At 43.9% G+C, this 19506-nt stretch overlaps 1 protein-coding gene across 1 annotated transcript in view; it reads right to left on the reverse strand.

Annotated features, from left to right (window-relative positions):
- The window catches only part of LOC109906042 (ATP-binding cassette sub-family G member 4), a 29810-nt gene extending 16967 nt beyond the window's left edge, over nt 1–12843 (reverse strand). The window contains exons 1-2 of the mRNA XM_020503696.2: nt 12258–12843; nt 5962–6244 (exon numbers count right to left, since the gene is read on the reverse strand). Of these exons, the coding sequence (XP_020359285.1) occupies nt 5962–6202 (241 nt within the window). The 5' untranslated portion in view covers nt 6203–6244; nt 12258–12843. The remainder of the gene's footprint in view (nt 1–5961; nt 6245–12257) is intronic.
- Between the last annotated feature and the right edge of the window lie 6663 nt (nt 12844–19506).

Here is a 19506-nt window from a genome sequence, read left to right on the forward strand (position 1 = left end):
GTGTTGAGTTGAGCTCATCCTGCAGCGACCAAACTATTTACTTTCTACATTCAGCTTTCAAGCTGGACGTTTTTTGTCGTTGTTGTTGTTGCATCCAGTCAATAAATCCTCCTTTTTTCGTGGTATCCAATTGTTAGTAGTTACTATCTTGTCTCATCGCTACAACTCCCGTACGGGCTCGGGAGAGACGAAGGTCGAAAGCCATGCATCCTCCAAAACACAACCCAACCAAGCCGCACTGCTTCTTAACACAGTGCGCATCCAGCCCGGAAGCCAGCCGCACCAATGTGTGTCGGAGGAAATACCGTGTACCTGGCGACCTGGTTAACGTGCACTGCACCCGGACCGCCACAGGAGTCGCTAGTGCGCGATGAGACAAGGATATCCCTACCGGCCAAACTCTCCCTAACCCAGACGACGCTAGGCCATTTGTGCATCGTCCCATGGACCTCCCGGTCGAGGCCGGCTGTGACAGAGCCTGGACTCGAACCCAGAGTCTCTGGTGGCACAGCTAGCATTGCGATGCAGTGCCCTAGACCACTGCGCCACCCAGGAGGATAATAAATCCTCCTACTTAATGAAAAAAATAACGCTTGTAAAACAAACTAAAGCCCCCAGGAGGCAACAAAAAATGGTTGTGATCTCAGCAGGCAACTATGGCGGGAATATTTATTCTCCTCCTGTGCAGCAGCCCAACTAGTGACCTCATCACCTCATCAGGTTAATACTCCTTACAGTTGCCATAATGTGTTCTTAAGGTGTTCATAAGGTGTGTGTAAAAGGTGTTCTTCTATCCTCAGTGTTAAGAGAAACTCACTCTACATGCCTTAATAGATTGGAAGTGGAGGGGAAGCACATTACCTGACCAAAAGTATGTGGACACCTCGTCGAACATCTCATTCCAAAGTCATGGGCATTAGTATGGAGATGGTCCCCTCTTTGCTGTTATAACAGCCTCCACTCTTCTGGGAAGGCTTTGGAACATTGCTATGAAGGACTGGCTTCCATTCAGCTACAAGAGCATTAGTGAGGTTGGGCACTGATGTTGGGCGATTAGGACTGGCTCGCAGTCGGCATTCCAATTCATCCCAAAGGTGTTCGATGGAGTTGAGGTCAGGGCTCTGTGCAGTTCAGTCAAGTTCTTCCACACCGATCTCGAAAAACCATTTCTGTATGGACTTCGCTTTGTGCACGGGGGCATTGTCATGCTGAAACAGGAAAGTGTCTTCCCCAAAAGGTTCACACAAAGTTGGAAGCACAGAATCATCTAGAATGTCATTGTATGCTGTAGCGTTAAGATTTCCCTTCACTGGAACTAATGGGCCTAGCCCGAACTATGAAAAACAGTCCCAGACCATTATTTCTCCTCCGCCAAACTTTACAGTTGGCACTATGCATTAGGGCAGGTAGCGTTTTCCTGGCACCCGCCAAACCCAGATTTGTCCGTAGGACTGCCAGGTAATGAAGCGTTATTCATCACTCCATAGAATGTGTTTCCACTGCTCCAGAGTCCAATGGCAGCGAGCTTTACACCACTCCAGCCGACACTTGGCATTGCACATGGAGATCTTAGGCTTGTGTGCTGCTGCTCGGCCATGGAAACCCATTTCATAAAGCTCCCGATGAACAGTTTTTGTGCTGACATTGCTTCCAGAGGCACTTTGAAACTCGGTAGTGAGTGTTGCAACCTAAGACAGACAATTTTTACACGCTACAATGTACGTGCTTCAGCACTCTTCGGTTCCGTTCTGTAAGCTTGCGTGGCCTACTACTTTGCGGCCCAGCTGTTGTTGCTCCTAGACGTTTCCACTTCACAATAACAGCACTTACAGTTGACAGGACAGCTCTAGCAGGGCAGAAATTTGCCGAACTGACTTGTTGGAAAGGTGGCATCCTATGACAGTGCCACATTGAAAGTCACTGAGCTCTTCGGTAAGGCCATTCTACTGCCAATGTTTGTCTATGGCGATTGCATGGCTGTGTGCTCGATTTTATACACCCGTCAGCAACGGGTGTGGCTGAAATAGCTGAATCCACTCATTTGAAGGGGTGTCCACATACTTTTGTATATATAGTGTATGTATATTTATAGTGTATTTTCAATTAGCTAGTTCCACCTTGTCCTTGATCTCTGTCATGTGAGGTGATGACAGCATGTGATGTGATCACAATACTAGGGCAGGGTCAAAATGAATGAAACACATGCACATGCATGCACACACACAGCTATGTTTACGTTACTTGTCAAGACTTTTTGGTGAGTAAAAATGTATTCCCATTCAAAATACTATTTTCCCAAATCCCTAAACATAACCCTAACCATAAACCTAACCTTAACCCCAAACCCCTAACCCTAACCCTAAAACTAACCCCTAACCCCAAACCTTAAACCTAACCCTTAAACCTAAAGTAGCATTTTCACTTTTCAGGACATGCAAAACGTCCAGATATTCCATAAATGTTCTTGTTTTCCTATCATGTCAGGACATTCTGGTCCTGACAAGAAAAGACAACAAGTCCACACACAGACACACACAGACACACACACACACACACACACACACACACACACACACACACACACACACACACACACACACACACACACACACACACACACACACACACACACACACACACACACACACACACACACACACACAGAGAGAGAGAGAGAAAAATAGTCTGGAGGTGTTTACATCTTAGTCTTTGCTTTGGAGAACAGTTTAAAAGAAACTGGAACACTAGCAGTGTAAGACATTGTCGCATGCCAAAATATAATGTTGCTATTATGTAGGAAAACAGGTACTTTTCCTGTCTCAGTTAGCTCCCCATGGCTTAAGACCTCTTTAAATTCCAGGAAGCACACTGTTCTATTCACCCTCCACGTTATATCCTCACACAGCACCGCAGCTTAGCTGTCTATTTTAAGGAACACCTTTGAGGCAGGATTTCAGCTAGGTTTCAGTATGCTACTTATTCACATGTCTTTGTTTAGAAAAGGGCTTATCAGCAGCTAGCTGCACCACATCAATCAGTGTCTCACTGAGAGTGCAGTGGATGGATGGATGGTGTGCGTGCGTGCGTGTGTGTGTGTGTGCACGCTTGCATGCGTGGGTGTGTGTGCATGTGTGTGCATGTGTCTGTGTGCATGTGAACCAGACTGAAATATGCATTATGTGCTCCGTGGATTTGATTGAATTGGAATCTGCCACTTACTCTCGAGTGCTCTCTCCAAAGTCTGATTCAGACTGCAATGCTAAATATGGCAATGACATTTCAAACAACCTTCAATGCAGCTGACATTCCATTATGTGATATCAGACAGCCTGTGTAGAATGAGAGAACCAGCCTATATGACACAGACTGGTCCGGCACTGCATTTATCGAGGCAGTGATGCTGCTGGACCGAGGGCAAATGACAAAACACTGACAATGGAAAGTGTTTTATTCAAGGTTTGCTCATGGCTTTTGGGAAGGTGCCCAGTTAGTAAGGGGAGTGGAAGAGTATTTTATTTTTTTGTCAAAGATCAGGGCTTTGCCAGCTCTGAGCTACAGGTCTACTAGTCCCGGAGAGCTAGTGTGAGATTTGATCATGGCTTTGAAAATTCAGATCTTCAGGTCTGCCGTTCATTGTTGTGCAACTAGGGCCAGGTCATCTGGTTAGGAAAAACTCCTGGAAAAACTCCTGGGCCTAATTGTGACTGGGTGATGATGGTCAATCCATGGGTTTCATAACAGATGACTAGTATGTCTGTGTGCTAGCTGGCATACCTCTGTGTCAGTCATCTGTGTTGACCTTGAACCTAATGCTCCACTAAACCTTCACCATGCATGCAGTACATAAACACAGTACAACATCTACACTCAGTCAATTAGTGTAATTCTCTGACCCAGGTATCTATTATCAAACGATTAGCTGTACTTAAATTCCGTGGCTGCCACACAGCCAAATTCATGTGACTTGTTGGGCAAGAATCAACTGATTTGTTGCTTTTTCATTGATGATGGGGGACATAAAACAGTTACTATATTGATCTATCCCTGTCTGCCAGCAATGTACATGCAGCCCCAGAGTGAGATGTGGATTAGGGGGGGGGACATAGCCATTCAAAGCAACTGACAACTGTTTGCAAACCTGTCAAACTCCTAGGCTAGGCCAGGGGATACTTACACACTCAGTGTGTGGCACCATGGCACTCTTAATCACTATGTCTGATTCCCAAATGGCACCCTATTCCCTATATAGTGCACTACTTTTGACCAGAGCCCTGGTCAAAAGTAGTGCCCTCTGGTCAAAAGTAGTGCACTATATAGGGATTAGGGTGCCATTTGGGACGCATACCTGTGTATATGGATGTAAAGCCACAAGTCCCTTCCCCCAGTAATGACGAGGTCCCCCAAAATTAAACATATAGGAGCTGTGATCGGTGTTCCTGGATTTCAGAGACATCAAAGGCTGAATGAGACAGCTGTGTGTATTAGCATGGGGGCTGGCTGTGCTGGCTGAAGGGGATAGTTTCTCTACCACTATACTGCATGGCTTGTGAATGTGAGGAACAGTGAGAAGGTAGAGGGAGAGAGAGAGAGAGAGAGAGAGATAGAGAGATAATGAAAAAGAGAGAGAGAGCCCACTGGGCACAGACTTCAATTGAATGTCTATTCCATGTTGGTTCAACGTAACTTCATTGAAAAAAACGTGGAAATAACGTTGATTCAACCAGTGTGTGCCCAGTGGCGGGGGGGAGAGAGAGAAAGAAAGGGAGAGAGAGCGTGCAAGAGAGATAGAGAATAAAAAGAGTTAAGAGGAAGAGGTAAAGAGAGAGTGTGCAGACAGTTCATTTTTAGCTTATCTTGCACACCTGAGAGAATTAAGATGTTGTTATCCGCTCTGGATGTGGATTTCTTGCCATGTGAGAGAGTTATAGAGAAAATGTCACGTGACTTTTCTAAATCCGAAATCCTGAGTCAATAGTCAATAGTCAATGGTTCATTTTGGCATGACACTTGTGATGGAATATCATTTTCTTGACCATAAAGCATAAACCGCTCAAACACAGCCCATTTCCTGCAGAGCATTCTGAGGGCCCACAGCTTAGTGTAATGGTGGTGAATTATTTACTGCAATTGCTTCGACAGAAGAGCACAGGCAGAACAGGAAAATTCTGCCACTTTTCAACTTCCTATTCATCATCTCCAGCACCACACCAGTGTCTACATGTTTTTAAAGATAAGAAGAAAGTTCCTAAAAAGAAATAATTCTCTGTGACATCACAGGGTAGGATTAAAAGGGGGGGGGGGGGGGGGGGGGGGGGGGAATGCAACACGTTTCTAGCCAGAGGGAGTGTAATTGGTTTCTCCCCATGTCACCACATATCTCAAAGTGTTTGAAAATCACTGTTTTTGGGTAGAACGTTTGTTCTTTTCTACAAAACATAGAAATGTGCAGTTTTCACCTATGTAGGTGGTATTGTGGAGATATTGAAAATGAGGTTGAAAAGTGGTTGAGTTGCCCTTTTAAGGTCACAGTCCTAGCGCATGAGTTATCCTCTCATTAGTGTCCTCAGAAGGACCACTCCCACTAGTACAGCACACTGGTAAGTGGAGAGCTCATCTGCTCACGGTCATTGCTTTTGTCAACATACATCTATTTAATCATGCAATGCAAATCTAGACACTGAGGTATCTCTAATTCGCACCTATTCTGACAGCTATCACCAAGAAACAAATAGTCAATCCAGCAGCAAATTGGTCCTAAACGATTCAGGAAGCCTCAACTAGGGCAAGGAGCTTTTACTGACAACAAGAACTGACTAGGAAAAGACTCAGGGCCCTAGTTCCAGGCCATAACCAAAGTCCAGAGTTTTTCCTGGTCAGGGCACGTGGCCAGGAAGATCTCCTGCCCCATACACCTGTTCGTTTGAGGATCGCCAACAGACAATGTGGTGTATGTTACTGTACCTCTCTTTCTCCAGCACGGCCCTTCCCGGATGGTGTAGGAGAGCTCTGTGAATTCCAGGTCCACCGCCGAACGCTTGGGGAGATGGGAGAAACGCTGGGCCTCTGTGATGTGGTTCTCCACCTTCTTCAGATTTGTCAACAGAGAAGGCTCCTGCATTCCCCCATTACAGATGGTTTCCTCCATCGGGATGCTGACTGATTCAGGTTCAGGAGGCTTGACGGCCATTCCACTATCAGCCATACCACCGTTCTGCAACGGAGGTGTAGGGGTGTGTTTGAGGCACTACAGGAGGGAGGAAGAAAAATATTTGCCATTTTTTCCCATATATCTTTATATTTGTTTTTATTTACATTGCCTCTGTTTTGTATTGTGTGTCGTGTATTCATCCTGCCTGCAAACCAAATCTCCATATGGAATAATAAAGATTACCTTTAACCACATGGCGGTGCAATTCCGATAGGATATGGTGATCCAAATGTGCCACTCACACACACTCCGGCAATTGTGCAGCTGGTAAGAACATCATCCGACAAAATGTATTCTTCCTTCCTATCCATAAAGTACAGGTCTGTAAGGTGGAGCTGGTCTAGATGTTGGTGCTCTGGCATGAAGCACATACTGTATCTGGTTGCAGTCTAAAGGAGCTGTGCTGATGCATAGACATCACTGAGTAGCAGCAAGTCCCAGGAGGTTGTTTTGAGGAGAGGAAATACCACTGGCTAACTGCAAAGGCAATGAACAAACATGTCTGTCTGTCTGTCTGTCTACCCAATCCTCAGAGTCAAACACCACTGGCTAACTGCAGAGGCAATGAACATGTCTGTCTGTCTGTCTGTCTGTCTGTCTGTCTGTCTGTCTGGTCCTGTCTGTCTGTCTGTCTTGTCTGTCTGTCTGTCTGTCTGTCTGTCTGTCTGTCTGTCTTGTCTGTCTGTCTGTCTGTCTGTCTGTCTGTCTGTCTGTCTGTCTGTCTGTCTGTCTGTCTGTCTGTCTGTCTGTCTGTCTGTCTGTTGTCTGTCTGTCTGTCTGTCTGTCGTCTGTCTGTCTGTCTGTCTGTCTGTCTGTCTGTCTGTCTGTCTGTCTGTCTGTCTGTCTGTCTGTCTGTCTGTCTGTCTGTCTGTCTGTCTGTCTGCTGTCTGTCTGTCTGTCTGTCTGTCTGTCCTGTCTGTCTGTCTGTCTGTCTGTGTCTGTCTGTCTGTCTGTCTGTCTGTCTGTCTGTCTGTCTGTCTGTCTGTCTGTCTGTCTGTCTGTCTGTCTGTCTGTCTGTCTGTCTGTCTGTCTGTCTGTCTGTCTGTCTGTCTGTCTGTCTGTCTGTCTGTCTGTCTGTCTGTCTGTCTGTCTGTCGTTCTGCTCTGTCTGTCTGTCTGTCTGTCTGTCTGTCTGTCTGTCTGTCTGTCTGTCTGTCTGTCTGTCTGTCTGTCTGTCTGTCTGTCTGTCTGTCTGTCTGTCTGTCTGTCTGTCTGTCTGTCTGTCTGTCTGTCTGTCTGTCTGTCTGTCTGTCTGTCTGTCTGTCTGTCTGTCTGTCTGTCTGTCTGTCTGTCTGTCTGTCTGTCTGTCTGTCTGTCTGTCTGTCTGTCTGTCTGTCTGTCTGTCTGTCTGTCTGTCCTGTCTGTCTGTCTGTCTGTCTGTCTGTCTGTCTGTCTGTCTGTCTGTCTGTCTGTCTGTCTGTCTGTCTGTCTGTCTGTCTGTCTGTCTGTCTGTCTGTCTGTCTGTCTGTCTGTCTGTCTGTCTGTCTGTCTGTCTGTCTGTCTGTCTGTCTGTCTGTCTGTCTGTCTGTCTGTCTGTCTGTCTGTCTGTCTGTCTGTCTGTCTGTCTGTCTGTCTGTCTGTCTGTCTGTCTGTCTGTCTGTCTGTCTGTCTGTCTGTCTGTCTGTCTGTCGTCTGTCTGTTGTCTGTCTGTCTGTCTGTCTGTCGTCTGTCTGTCTGTCTGTTCTGTCTGTCTGTCTGTCTGTCTGTCTGTCTGTCTGTCTGTCTGTCTGTCTGTCTGTCTGTCTGTCTGTCTGTCTGTCTGTCTGTTCTGTCTGAGTCCTCAGAGTCAAACACCATGGATTTGGTTCTGCTCAAGCTGTCAGGGGGATATGTGCTTGTGATAAGAACTAGCTGTAGTTTCACTTTGATAAGAATTGTAGGATTGTATAACGTTCCCTGGGAACTTCAGGAATTACACGTTTGGGAGATGATGAGCGCCTGAGAAATGCAATATTTTCCGTGATGAATCGGTTATTATAAAGATGATGGAAATAGAGATATGTAATCTGGATTTTGTTCCGAGAAGAGTCCACTGTAAAGTTCCCAGACGAAGGTGGTATAGTAATTTGTCCTTTTTTTTCTGAAGACAGAAGTCACATTTAATCACTCATGGGTTCCTAATCCATCGAGGATTAACATTTACTTTCTTTTACCCTTGATCTGGGAGGCCTGGGAGCTGATTCTGGGAGCTAAGGCCTGGAGCTGAGTCTTGGGAAAGTTGCAGCCGTTACAGGTACACTGCCAAGCACGGGCATTCCAATAATGTATGGGAATGGTGTGATCCTCGACTTGCCCTTATTACAAATCTCGGCGCACACATTCTACTGACGGAGGGGAGAGAGGAAACCCTATTGGCCTCAAGGCACCCAGATTTGACAAAAGATACAGCCATGTTACGTGGGCCTAATATGTCACGAGTCATGACAGCCAAACTAGAAACTACGATACTCTAGGCTAATCCATGCCTGTCCTCTTCTGAACTGACCTAACTTACCAGGCCTTAGATCATTCAACCCAAAACATCCCATAGCAGGCCTACAGTACATATCTTGTTAGGACCTTATGATACCGTCATATGGATTACATAACACCTATATCTATTAACGTTCATACATTTTTGTTCAGGAAGATATTAACATCTTACCTGTTATATTTGAATGCCAGGATAATTGTGATCATTTCACAAGTATTTAAATCAGGACCGTTTTTTTAGGTCCGATGTGCATTTCCATCTACACTTTTTTTTTTAAAGGTTCTAAATGGTTCTTCAGCTTGTCTCTGTAGAAGACCATGTAATGGTCCCAGGTAGAACCCCTAGAACCTTCTCGGGTTACAAAGGTTTCATGTAGAACCCTATTCCCTGTGTAGAGAGGAACTTATTGGAACCTTTTTTTCTAATAGTGCCAGACTGTGTGTAAACGTTGGTTAGTTCAGGAAATCAAGAAGGGTTCAATTAAGTTACTACTGTTACAACATACCCTAAAGACAGAGCTGGCGAACACAATGGGGTGGAGAAATGGATCTAAGGGTCTAACCTCTACTGTTGTCATATGAACCATATCCTATCACATATCCTTTCACATCCCATCAATCTGACTACATTTATGAATTTGTTTGATCACTATGTTATCACAGGAAGGAGAGAAAAAGATGACCATATTTCAACTCAGAGCTGAGGAAGGCAAGCATTTTGATAAGTAATGTAGAACCTCTGCCTGAAGAATAATGAGATCAACAGGGAAGTGGGCTTGGTCTCTTATGACTTACTATGTAGTCTTCTAGTAAGACCTAAATTCGTAGAAGAGTCTTTGGTGAAAGGCTCACATTCTAACTGTCTGTACAGCACAGTCCCCCCCTCCCCCACCACATATAGATCACGCTGATTTGCCACGTTAAAACAGTGGTGTTGAAAGGTGTCAGTTAACCCATGTCATCATGTCCAAATCCATGGAAGTAAAACAAATAATGGCATGACACACCAGGCTCATCAATACATCCCACTGATGTTATGATATCTTATAAACAGGTCCCTGATTGGCTCCATTTCTCACAATTAGACCCTATCTATGTGAATGAACCAGTCAAAATAGCTATATCTACATCGTAAAGGGGTTACCATGAATCTGACAGTTTTTTACAGGCAGCTAGGGGGCAAGTAAAAACCTGTATTTAATATTACAGTACACCTACTGTGATATAAAAACAGTATCAAAGCAAGTACTGTGTCATGACACATAGTACAATACCGTAGAATGTACTGTATTTTACTGTAAAAAGTAAATGCTTCTGTAATTGGAATTAATTAATGGATGAATGAATGGATAAATTAACTAAATTCAGTGAGGGGAGAGGAGAGGTTTGTATTTCACAGTATTTTACTGTAATTACAAGGGATTGATGCAAGCAGGTTGGCTGCTAGGTAAAGTGTTTACACATTACAGCATATTAATGACTTCTAGACGTCTTAACAAAGGCTTCCAAACTGGCAGCGACTACAGGGCAAAACAGGCCAAAAGGACCAAAATGCTCAACCATTTAAGGTTTAAGACTAGCTGCCACTCCAACCTGTCCCCTATTGATAGATAATGCTCTGTTTGTAGGAATGTTCATACTATCATCCCGTGCCCAAGAAAGGGACAGTAACTGAAATGAATGACTACCGACCAGCAGCATTCACATCCGTCATCCTGATGTGCTTCGAGAGGCTAGTCAAAGACCACATAACCTCCTCCCTCCGCGACACACTCGACCGTCTCCAAATCGCCTACCATCCCGACAGATCCACGAACGACGTAATCGCCATTGCACTGCACACTGCCCTCACCCACCTGGACAAAACCAATGCACATGTGAGGATGCTGTTCGTCGACTACAGCTTGGCCTTAAATACCATAGTGCCCTCTAAACTCACCACAAAGGCTCAAGGCCCTGGGACTGAGCTGCTCCCTATGCAACTGGGTCCTAGACTTTGTGATGGACCGCCCCCAGGTGGGGAAAGTAGGCAACTACCTATTGCACACTGATCCTCAACACGGGGGGCCCCGCAAGGGTGCGTCCTCAGTCCCCTTCTGTACTCTCTGTATACCCACGACTGCATCTAACTCCATCATAAAGTTCGCTGATGACACGACAGTAGTAGGCCTGATTACCAACAACGACATGACGGCCTACAGGGAGGAGGTAGGCACTCTGACGGAGTGGAGCAAGGTAAATAACCTCTCCCTCCACATCAGCAAAACAAAGGAACTGATTGTGTACTCCAGGAGGAACCAGGCTGGCCATACTCATCAACGGGGCCGCCGTGGAGACGGTCAAAAACTTTAAGTTCCTCGGTGTACACATCTCCGGAGGAGCTGAAATGGTCAAACTACACAGACACGGTGGTGAAAAAGGCACAACAGTGACTTTTCAACCTCAGGAAACTGAAAAAATTGACCTGTCCCTGAGGGACCTCGCAGTGTTCTACAGGGGCACCATAGAGAGCATACTGTTGGGCTGCATCACAGCTTGGTACGGCAACTTGGTATCACTGCCGACCACAAGACGCTACAGAGGGTGGTACGCTCAGTCGAATGCACCATTGGGTGTACACTGCCTGCCCTCCAGGACACCTACAACACCAGGTGTCGCAGGAAGGCCAGGAAGATCATCAGGGACCCCAGCCATCCGAGCCACGGACTGTTCTCTCTGCTTCCATCACTCAGACGCAGGCAGTATAGGATCATCATGGAAAAAAACCTGAAAGAATGGCCAATAGCTTCTACACCCAGACCATCAGGCTGCCTAATAGCCACCACTAATCAGATACCTGCTCTGCCTGTCCCCCTACTGCACCCCTGGGCTCCTCCCCTGTTGCTCCCCCTATGGAGATCCCCCCCCCCCAACAGACATTTACCCTGCCCTCACCCCAATGATAATTTACCATGTTACAGTTGTAAATATGTATATATTATTATTTTTATTTTTTATTGTTAATTTACTTCCCTTTGATCTGCACTGTTGCAGATCAGAGTTTAAGATTTTCTCTGTACCCTGCATTTACATCTGTAACCTTGTGATTGTGATTAATAAACTCTCTAAATCTTTACATTTTAAATTGATGGGGCACTATAATCAGATAGGGTGTTAAATTGGTACAGCATTCCTCCCCTCATGGATGCAACAAATATAGCCTTATACAAGGCACACCTCAAAATAAATGAATGAGCCAGAAACAACAATACCATGCAACCACTAGAGGTCAAAAGGTTTTTGGTGCTACAAAGATATGGTACAGTACTGTATTCTGTGGAGTGGAATTACAGTACCATTTTAAAAAGAGCAATTTTCTGACATGCACCATAATATACCATCACTTTTCCCACAAAGCACCATAACGTTTCAGAGTTTTTAAAATGTATTTACTGTTGATAATACCTAAAATTACCATTTCAATGACCGTTTTCTGTTAGTGTATATGTAATAAATGCATCTGATTAACTTTGATACAATGACAAATGTCATAATACTTCATAATAATCATTTTTAAAAATCGTTATAAAATAACTCACCTGAAGTTAACTCAGGATAAGAGGAATGTATTCTGTTCCTCTATCATGTGAATTAAGACAAGACAGGATTCATTTAACAGCTCTTGTATAAAAATTTAAAAAAAGATTGAATCATACAAAATAACAGAAATGACAGGTTGACGTTCGATGTCAAGTAGCACATGCGGATCACAATAACGTCTGGTCCATGTTGATGCGTCCTTACGATTAGGATGTGCAGGTGGCAGTTCGCTCTCTTCTTCTAAATTCTTAGGTGCACTAGAACTGGCAGATCTGTCCTGAAATAGAAAGATCCGCTCTCATTTCCCGAGATGTGACGACTATCCGTCATTCAGAGTCCCATTTCGGAAAGAGAATGAATGGATAGCCCAACCTGGGGTTCTGTGACAAAATGCAACGTTCAACTAAATTAAAAAAATAACAACTGATACAATGACAGACCTTACATTCGCGGCTTCCCAATAAGTTTGCTTTTTCTGGCGGTATTCAGCCTATCTTCACACTGCGTACCGCAACATAGGCTGCTAGGCTACACGGTCGGCGGTATTGCCAGCTTCTAGCATTCAGCGCTCTCTGCCTGTGTCGCTAAGGCGTTCCTAGCGGGCGTTCTGGGTGTGGACCAGTGGTCCGTTTTGAGGCGAGATGTTAAAGCGTCAATCAGTAGTTGTAACAATATTAAAGCACCCCCCAACCCCCCGCCACTGTTTAGCTAAAAAGTTGAGGGATGGGACTGGAGAAATGTAACCACTCTCAAATTCAGAGACAGAGATATGGATGCTAGGACTATTCTCGCATGGGAAGAAAAAAAAATCGAGGCCATGCTGCCTGCTACATTGTTCTTGGAAATACAGATCCATTCAGGATGACAGGGGAAGTGATGTAAACTGTATACTACATCAATGGATAATCTACAGAATAGTCTTATAGTAATAGTTTCTAATATCTTAGAAATGGATATTTAATGTAGCTATGAAGGGCCTATTTATATCTATTTTTTGCCATTTTATAATCTATGTTATGTAGGCCTATGTATAGCCTAAATCAGTTGTATCAGACCAGTCTTGTCCCCCAGCTTGCCCCCTTTCTCTGAAACGTAGGCCCACTGTCTGTTAGCCTACATCTCAAAACTATTGCAAACTATGAGGGCTGACAAGTGTGTGTGTGTATGTGTTTTAGGGTTAGGGTGTCTAGGGTGTTCATAATATTGTTGTTCCTGTAGGTTGTTGGAGACAACATCGAATTCCACGGATAAATGCAGGGATGTGATGATAATGGCAACGTGCCACAGCTAGTTGACTGGGGGCTGCATTTCTAAGAGACAGTCTCAGCCCTCTGAACGCTGCATGGCAAGTTGAGGCTTGAACACCTGAAAATGAACAAACGTCCACTGTTACATTGTTTCGTTGTCATTTCGTGTCCCTCCACAGCTACAGGGCAGGAATTTGTCTGCATTGACTCCTGGCGTGTGGGGTGTGGGGAAGATGTACACTATAATTCAATCAATTGCAGATGAAAGAAAACCACACTCCGGGTTCCCTCAGAACGTACATGCTTTATTCTGAGGACTTGTTGGTTTATGTCCACATCCAATGCCCCTTTAAGCCGGCACCTGTTCCATTGATGCTGATCAACATGCTCAATTTCATCATTAAAAAAAATCTTTATTGAGCTAACTTTGAATGATTTGGAAGCATGCCTTTATTCTTTATCAAAATTGTTGTGGCCCTCCATTTAGGTTGTTACATACTGGAATGGTGACCCCTGGTGGAGAAGCAAAGTTAACTTAAAGAGCCCACTATAGATTTATTTACAATAATATTTGATGTAGGGGCATATTTGTTGACGCAATGGTACATTGGGGATTAGGCACAGGACCAAAACCATTGAATTAGGAATTAGAACTCTGGGGTCCTCATTCTGGAGCATCATAAGATATATTCAAAGGCAGAGCAGAGAGAGAGCAGGATAAAGATTTGCGAGCTTTGGGATGAGGGGGGGATTGACCCGCAGAATAATCAAGAACAATAAACAGCCTGGATAACTTCACATAACAGATAGTTCACGCAAATGAACCTTCTGTATATGAACTCTGTTTCCTTAACCAGACTATTCTGTGTGAGACTTAGATCCCTATACTCCACATAGCCAGAGCTCTAGGAATATAGTAATAGTAAAGTACAATACAATACAGGTACCTCTATGGCCATAGCCAGTAATCACAAACATTAGCTTGTGTACATAACCAGAGACACTATTCAGTTTACATAAAATGGACCTAAGGTATCATGCTCTTGTTTGGATGGATCAACCACCTCAAAGTATTGATGCTGTTCTATAGAAATGAATTGACTGATTACAGCCCTTACCTCATTAAAAGGGAGTAGGCTGGAGGGAGGAGCACTGACACACGCGCAAGCACACACAGACTCACACAAGGCATGCAAAGGCAAAGTGGTTATTTATTGGTAATTTGTTTAATACGGTCTTAGATTTAGCACTCCTACCACCAGGTCATGCATGGTTGGTGGTAGGAGTGCTCCTCTGCTTCCAATGTCAGAATGGAAGGTGTTCTTTGGATGAAAGGCTCTTCTGGGCGTAATGAAGCAAACAAGTTAAATGCCACTGTGTAATTCTAAAAAGCCTTCAATAAATTGGTTCATCTTTATTGAAAAAAGATGCGTGTAGATTCAAGAATTCTGTCACACCCTGATCTGTTTCACCTGTCCTTGTGCTTGTCTCCACCCCCTCCAGTTGTCGCCCATCTTCCCCATTATCCCCTGTGTATTTGTACCTGTGATTTATGTCTGTCTGTTGCCAGTTCGTCTTGTTTGTTCAAGCCTACCGGCGGTTTGTCTCAACTCCTGGTTTTCCCCTAGTCTCCCCCCCCCCTCTCATCCTCCTGGTTTTTGACCTTTGCCTGTCCTGACCCTGTATCTGCTGGCCTGTCTATGACCCTGAGCCTGCCTGTCGTCCTGTACCTTGGCCTCTGCTCTGGATTATCACCCCCTGCCTGCCGTGACCTGTCGTTTACCTGCCCGTGTGGTTGCAATAAACATTGTTACTTCACACTGTCTGCACTTGGGTCTTACCTTGATTCCTGATGAATTCACTAATAAGGCTTACCTGCAGTGCTTCTCGAAAGTTTTGTGATCTATTGTGTGAATTCTCAATAAGAATAATGAACTGGTAATTAACATGCAATTATGTTCTTTAAACAACCGACAAACAAAAAAAAAACACCCTTTTTAGTAGGGTTCACAATATAGAGTGATTGTGATTTTTGTTTACATCGACATAACTTTTCATTTGCACTGTCCCTTTAAGACCGTTCCACTGATGTTGTTGGTGTAGCTTCTAGTTACTTTGCCCTTTATATCTGTTACTGGGCATGTTTCCTTTGCCAAGATAATCCATCCACAGGTGTGGCATATCAAGAAGCTGATTAAACAGCATGATCATTACACAGGTGCACCTAGCTGTATTCCCATTCATGTGAAATCCATAGATTAGATCCTAATGCATTTATTTGAATTGACTGATTTCCTTACATGAACTAAAATTGTTGCATGTTGAGTTTATATTTTTTGGTTCATTATGCTTGACCTTAATTGTTGTGGCCCTCATTCTAAGTAATTGCTGAATGGTGACCCCCAGTGGAGAAAGTGAAGCTAAAGCGCCTAGCCTATTGGCATCTAAAAATAGAATATTTGGCATGGCAATGTGTGACAAGGAGTTGGCATGATAGCACTTGTAAACAGATTGGCACTAACGCCACATGCCAGTTCAAAACATACATTACACATACATTGCACAATAGCATCAGACAAAGGGAAGAGGAAGTACATCTTATTATTTTCTGTCCTTGCCATTCTACAGATAAGGAGTAGCTACTGATTCAACATAAAAATGTAGTACTGTACACTTCCAACCGGACCTGAATACATGATGAGTATGAGGACCGTTGCACCTGTTCTCTCCACAGCTCTGCTGTTGCTGGTTCCTGGGATCCTGACTGAAAGTAATGTCAAATATCTTTACTTACTACCGCTTAGTAAAGTCATCTCTATAACCTATACACTACAGTATAGTTGACTTTGTAAATGACCATTTCAACAGTCTTCCGTTGAGCTGGTCGTAGTCAACAGCATCTCAAAAACACCCATCTCAAACACACTACAGTACTGATGTCGCATTCAGAGGGATCCTTAGCGGTGCCACGAGAAGACTAACAGGAGACCAATGCAGGATTGCTTAGGGACAAGTCACCTGATGCAAATAATGGAAAAAGCATGCATGTTATTTACAATGACGGTCATAAAATATAACAACACCTCTGTCACACAAATGCTGCACATACTGGATAACTACTCACACATTGACCTATTTGGACATTATTTCTGCAGGTATTGGCTGTTATATCCCAGAACCAAATGACCTCATCATCCTGAGATTTACAGTGGTCATCTCGGGCTCTCGCTCTGTGAGTGGCAACCGTTAGAATCCTGGGAACCTGGCAGCAAGAAGTCATGTAGAAAATGTAATGCTCTGTAGTGCAAGGTGTCATTCGTTGCATTGCATGGCATGGAGTGATACTGCGTTTTGCACTTGTCTTCAATGTCAAAGATAGTTGTGGTATTCTGGCATTTCACAACGTCTCAAATAAAAAAGAAACGCGTTGTTTTTGCCGTTTCACTTACACAGAGGACACCAAACTACGGTCCCTTCCTGGTGGGTGTGAATGGTGTGGCTGGGAACAATACTGATTAAGCTTTCTGGGAGCTCCTTGTTCAGACTTGGGGGGGGGGGCTACACTCAGATCTAATGTGGGTGAGTAATGGTGGAATGTTTTTTCGGTTGGCTAATACAATCGGTTGGACCATCTGTCTGTTTGCATCTTTCTCTCTCTGTAAAGCTATACATCTACAGTAAGGGAAATACAGTAAGGAAAATACAGTAAGGGAAAAAGCATGCATGACTTCTTTTCCAGTCATTCCTCAGTCATTCATTAAATATATCAGCTGTCATAAACATTTTGTACATGCTGTATAACTACTCACACCATGACCTATTTGGACATTATTTCTGCAAGTATTGGTTGTTACATCCCAGAAAAAATTACTGCATTGTCCAGAAAACTACAATGTACATCCCGAGCTTGCAATCCGCGAGTGGCAGAGGTACGAATCCAGGCGTGTTGTTGTTTCTGATGTGTTCGTTTTTTTTGTTTTCTAATCTAAGCCTTGCCTCAGTCCCTAACCATGCATAACCCTAAAACACTAACCCCATGGTGGAACCTTAGTTACTACCATACCACACCCTAAGTCACTAACTAACCCCATACTCAACCCTAAGTCACTTACTAACACCTAAATCATTAGCAGGGAGTTTCACTCGCTTAACACGTCTTAATCGGCAGATAAATATTGGCTGGTTTCTGTGACAGTGATTTTCAACCCGTGTAAAAGTTATTTTATGTGATCATGTTGGAACAGACAGTAGCTTCTGATCAATACTGTATTGTGATTTGAAAACGTGCCACAGTTTGTGCTACAATTGATGTAATTTTTTAAAATATTTTTAAACATGGTAATGAAATAATTCTCTAATTGTTTGAATTCCATTTAATTTTATGATGAACATTTACCCTGGCATCATAGTAAATACGGAGCCAAGGCATGGGTTCCTTGTTCTTTCTTGGTAAAGACCAAGAAGAATGAAGATTGAAGATGAGGACGAAGAAAATGAAAACACCTCTTTGAAGACTGTTAAACAAATGATGAATGAAGAACTATGAATAAAATAAAATATATTTAAATAGACACACAATTAATGAATGTAAGATAGCAAAAGCTAAGGTTGCCCAGCTCGGCGGAGATACGATCTTCGGCAAAAAAATATTATTTGAAGGTGACGTCTGTGTCAGTCAAGGAGTCTCCTTTTCTTTTGGGGATTGGTTCTCCATGCTTATGCTCTGACATGTTTTGGTGCTGTTTGTATTGGTGATATTGGTCGACACATTTCTCTAGCCTCATAATGTGTTTTGTGTTGTTATCCAGATTGAAGGTATGTGGAGGGAAGTGCTAATATTTAGTCAAACTTACAGATGTTGAATATTACATTTTTATCTTGAGGCGTTCTGCGCAGCTGTCTTCAGTCTGCCATGGGGGTGATGGTGTTGAGTTAGTGTGTTCTTGTGTTGCAGGGGACGTCTTGCATTCATGCAGCTGCAATTCCATTGAAGGTTGCGAGCTAGCTAGTTTTTTGTTTATCCTCACTTGCCCTTTCTATAACTGCTAAGTTTGTTGTTAGCTAGTTACTTCGCTAATTGTGATGATATCATATCACTGACCAGAACTGACAACGTTAACTATGGCTGGCAAGCAAATAACTAGCTTGCTAGCTGCAACTTTTGGCTATTGATTAATGTATCAAGCTGGGAAAAAAGATGATGCGGGCCTCAGAGGTGGAATCACAAAAGTTGCAAACACTGGTGCAAAATCTGATCATGGAAATGTGAGAGGGCTTTGTTGACCTTTGGTGGCTCTCATATCCACATTCCTGCTGGTACTGCTGCCTGGTAGGCACCTTGTCTACAATGTAATGAAGGCTACAATATAGTCACTATTTTAACATGAATTCCCCTTTGAATGTCATCACGATGCTTCAGTATGGTTGGCTACTTGTAGCCCTGTGTGGATCAGTCGGTAGAGCACAGCGCTTAATTGCACCGCCATGGATCATGGGCTCGATTCATGCTGGGTCCAACAACATGAAAAATGTACCTGTTGCGCATAGATATTGTCTATCGTCGTTTGCAACACTCACTACAGAGTTCCAAAACTGCATCTGGAAGCAACATCAGTACAATAACTATTTTGTCGGGAGCTTCATGGGAATGGGTATACATGGCCGCACCCAAGCCTAAGATCACCATGTGCAATGCCAAGCGTCGGCTGGAGTGGTGTAAAGCTCGCTGCCATTGGACTCTGGAGCAGTGGAATCAAGTTCTCTGGAGTAATGAATCATGCTTCATCATCTGAAAGTCCGACGGACAAATCTGGGCTTGGAGGATGCCAGGAGAATGCTACCTTCCCCAATGCATAGTGCCAACTGGGGCTGTTGTGTCCGACCTCACTAATGCTCTTGTAGCTGAAAGGAAGCAAGTCCTCGGGGCAATGTTCCAACATCTAGTGGAAAGCATTCCCAGAAGAGTGGAGGATGTTATAGCAGCAAAGGGGGGGACCAAATA

This window comes from Oncorhynchus kisutch, linkage group LG15 (assembly GCF_002021735.2).
Source record: "Oncorhynchus kisutch isolate 150728-3 linkage group LG15, Okis_V2, whole genome shotgun sequence".
Taxonomy (NCBI): Eukaryota; Metazoa; Chordata; class Actinopteri; order Salmoniformes; family Salmonidae; genus Oncorhynchus; species Oncorhynchus kisutch.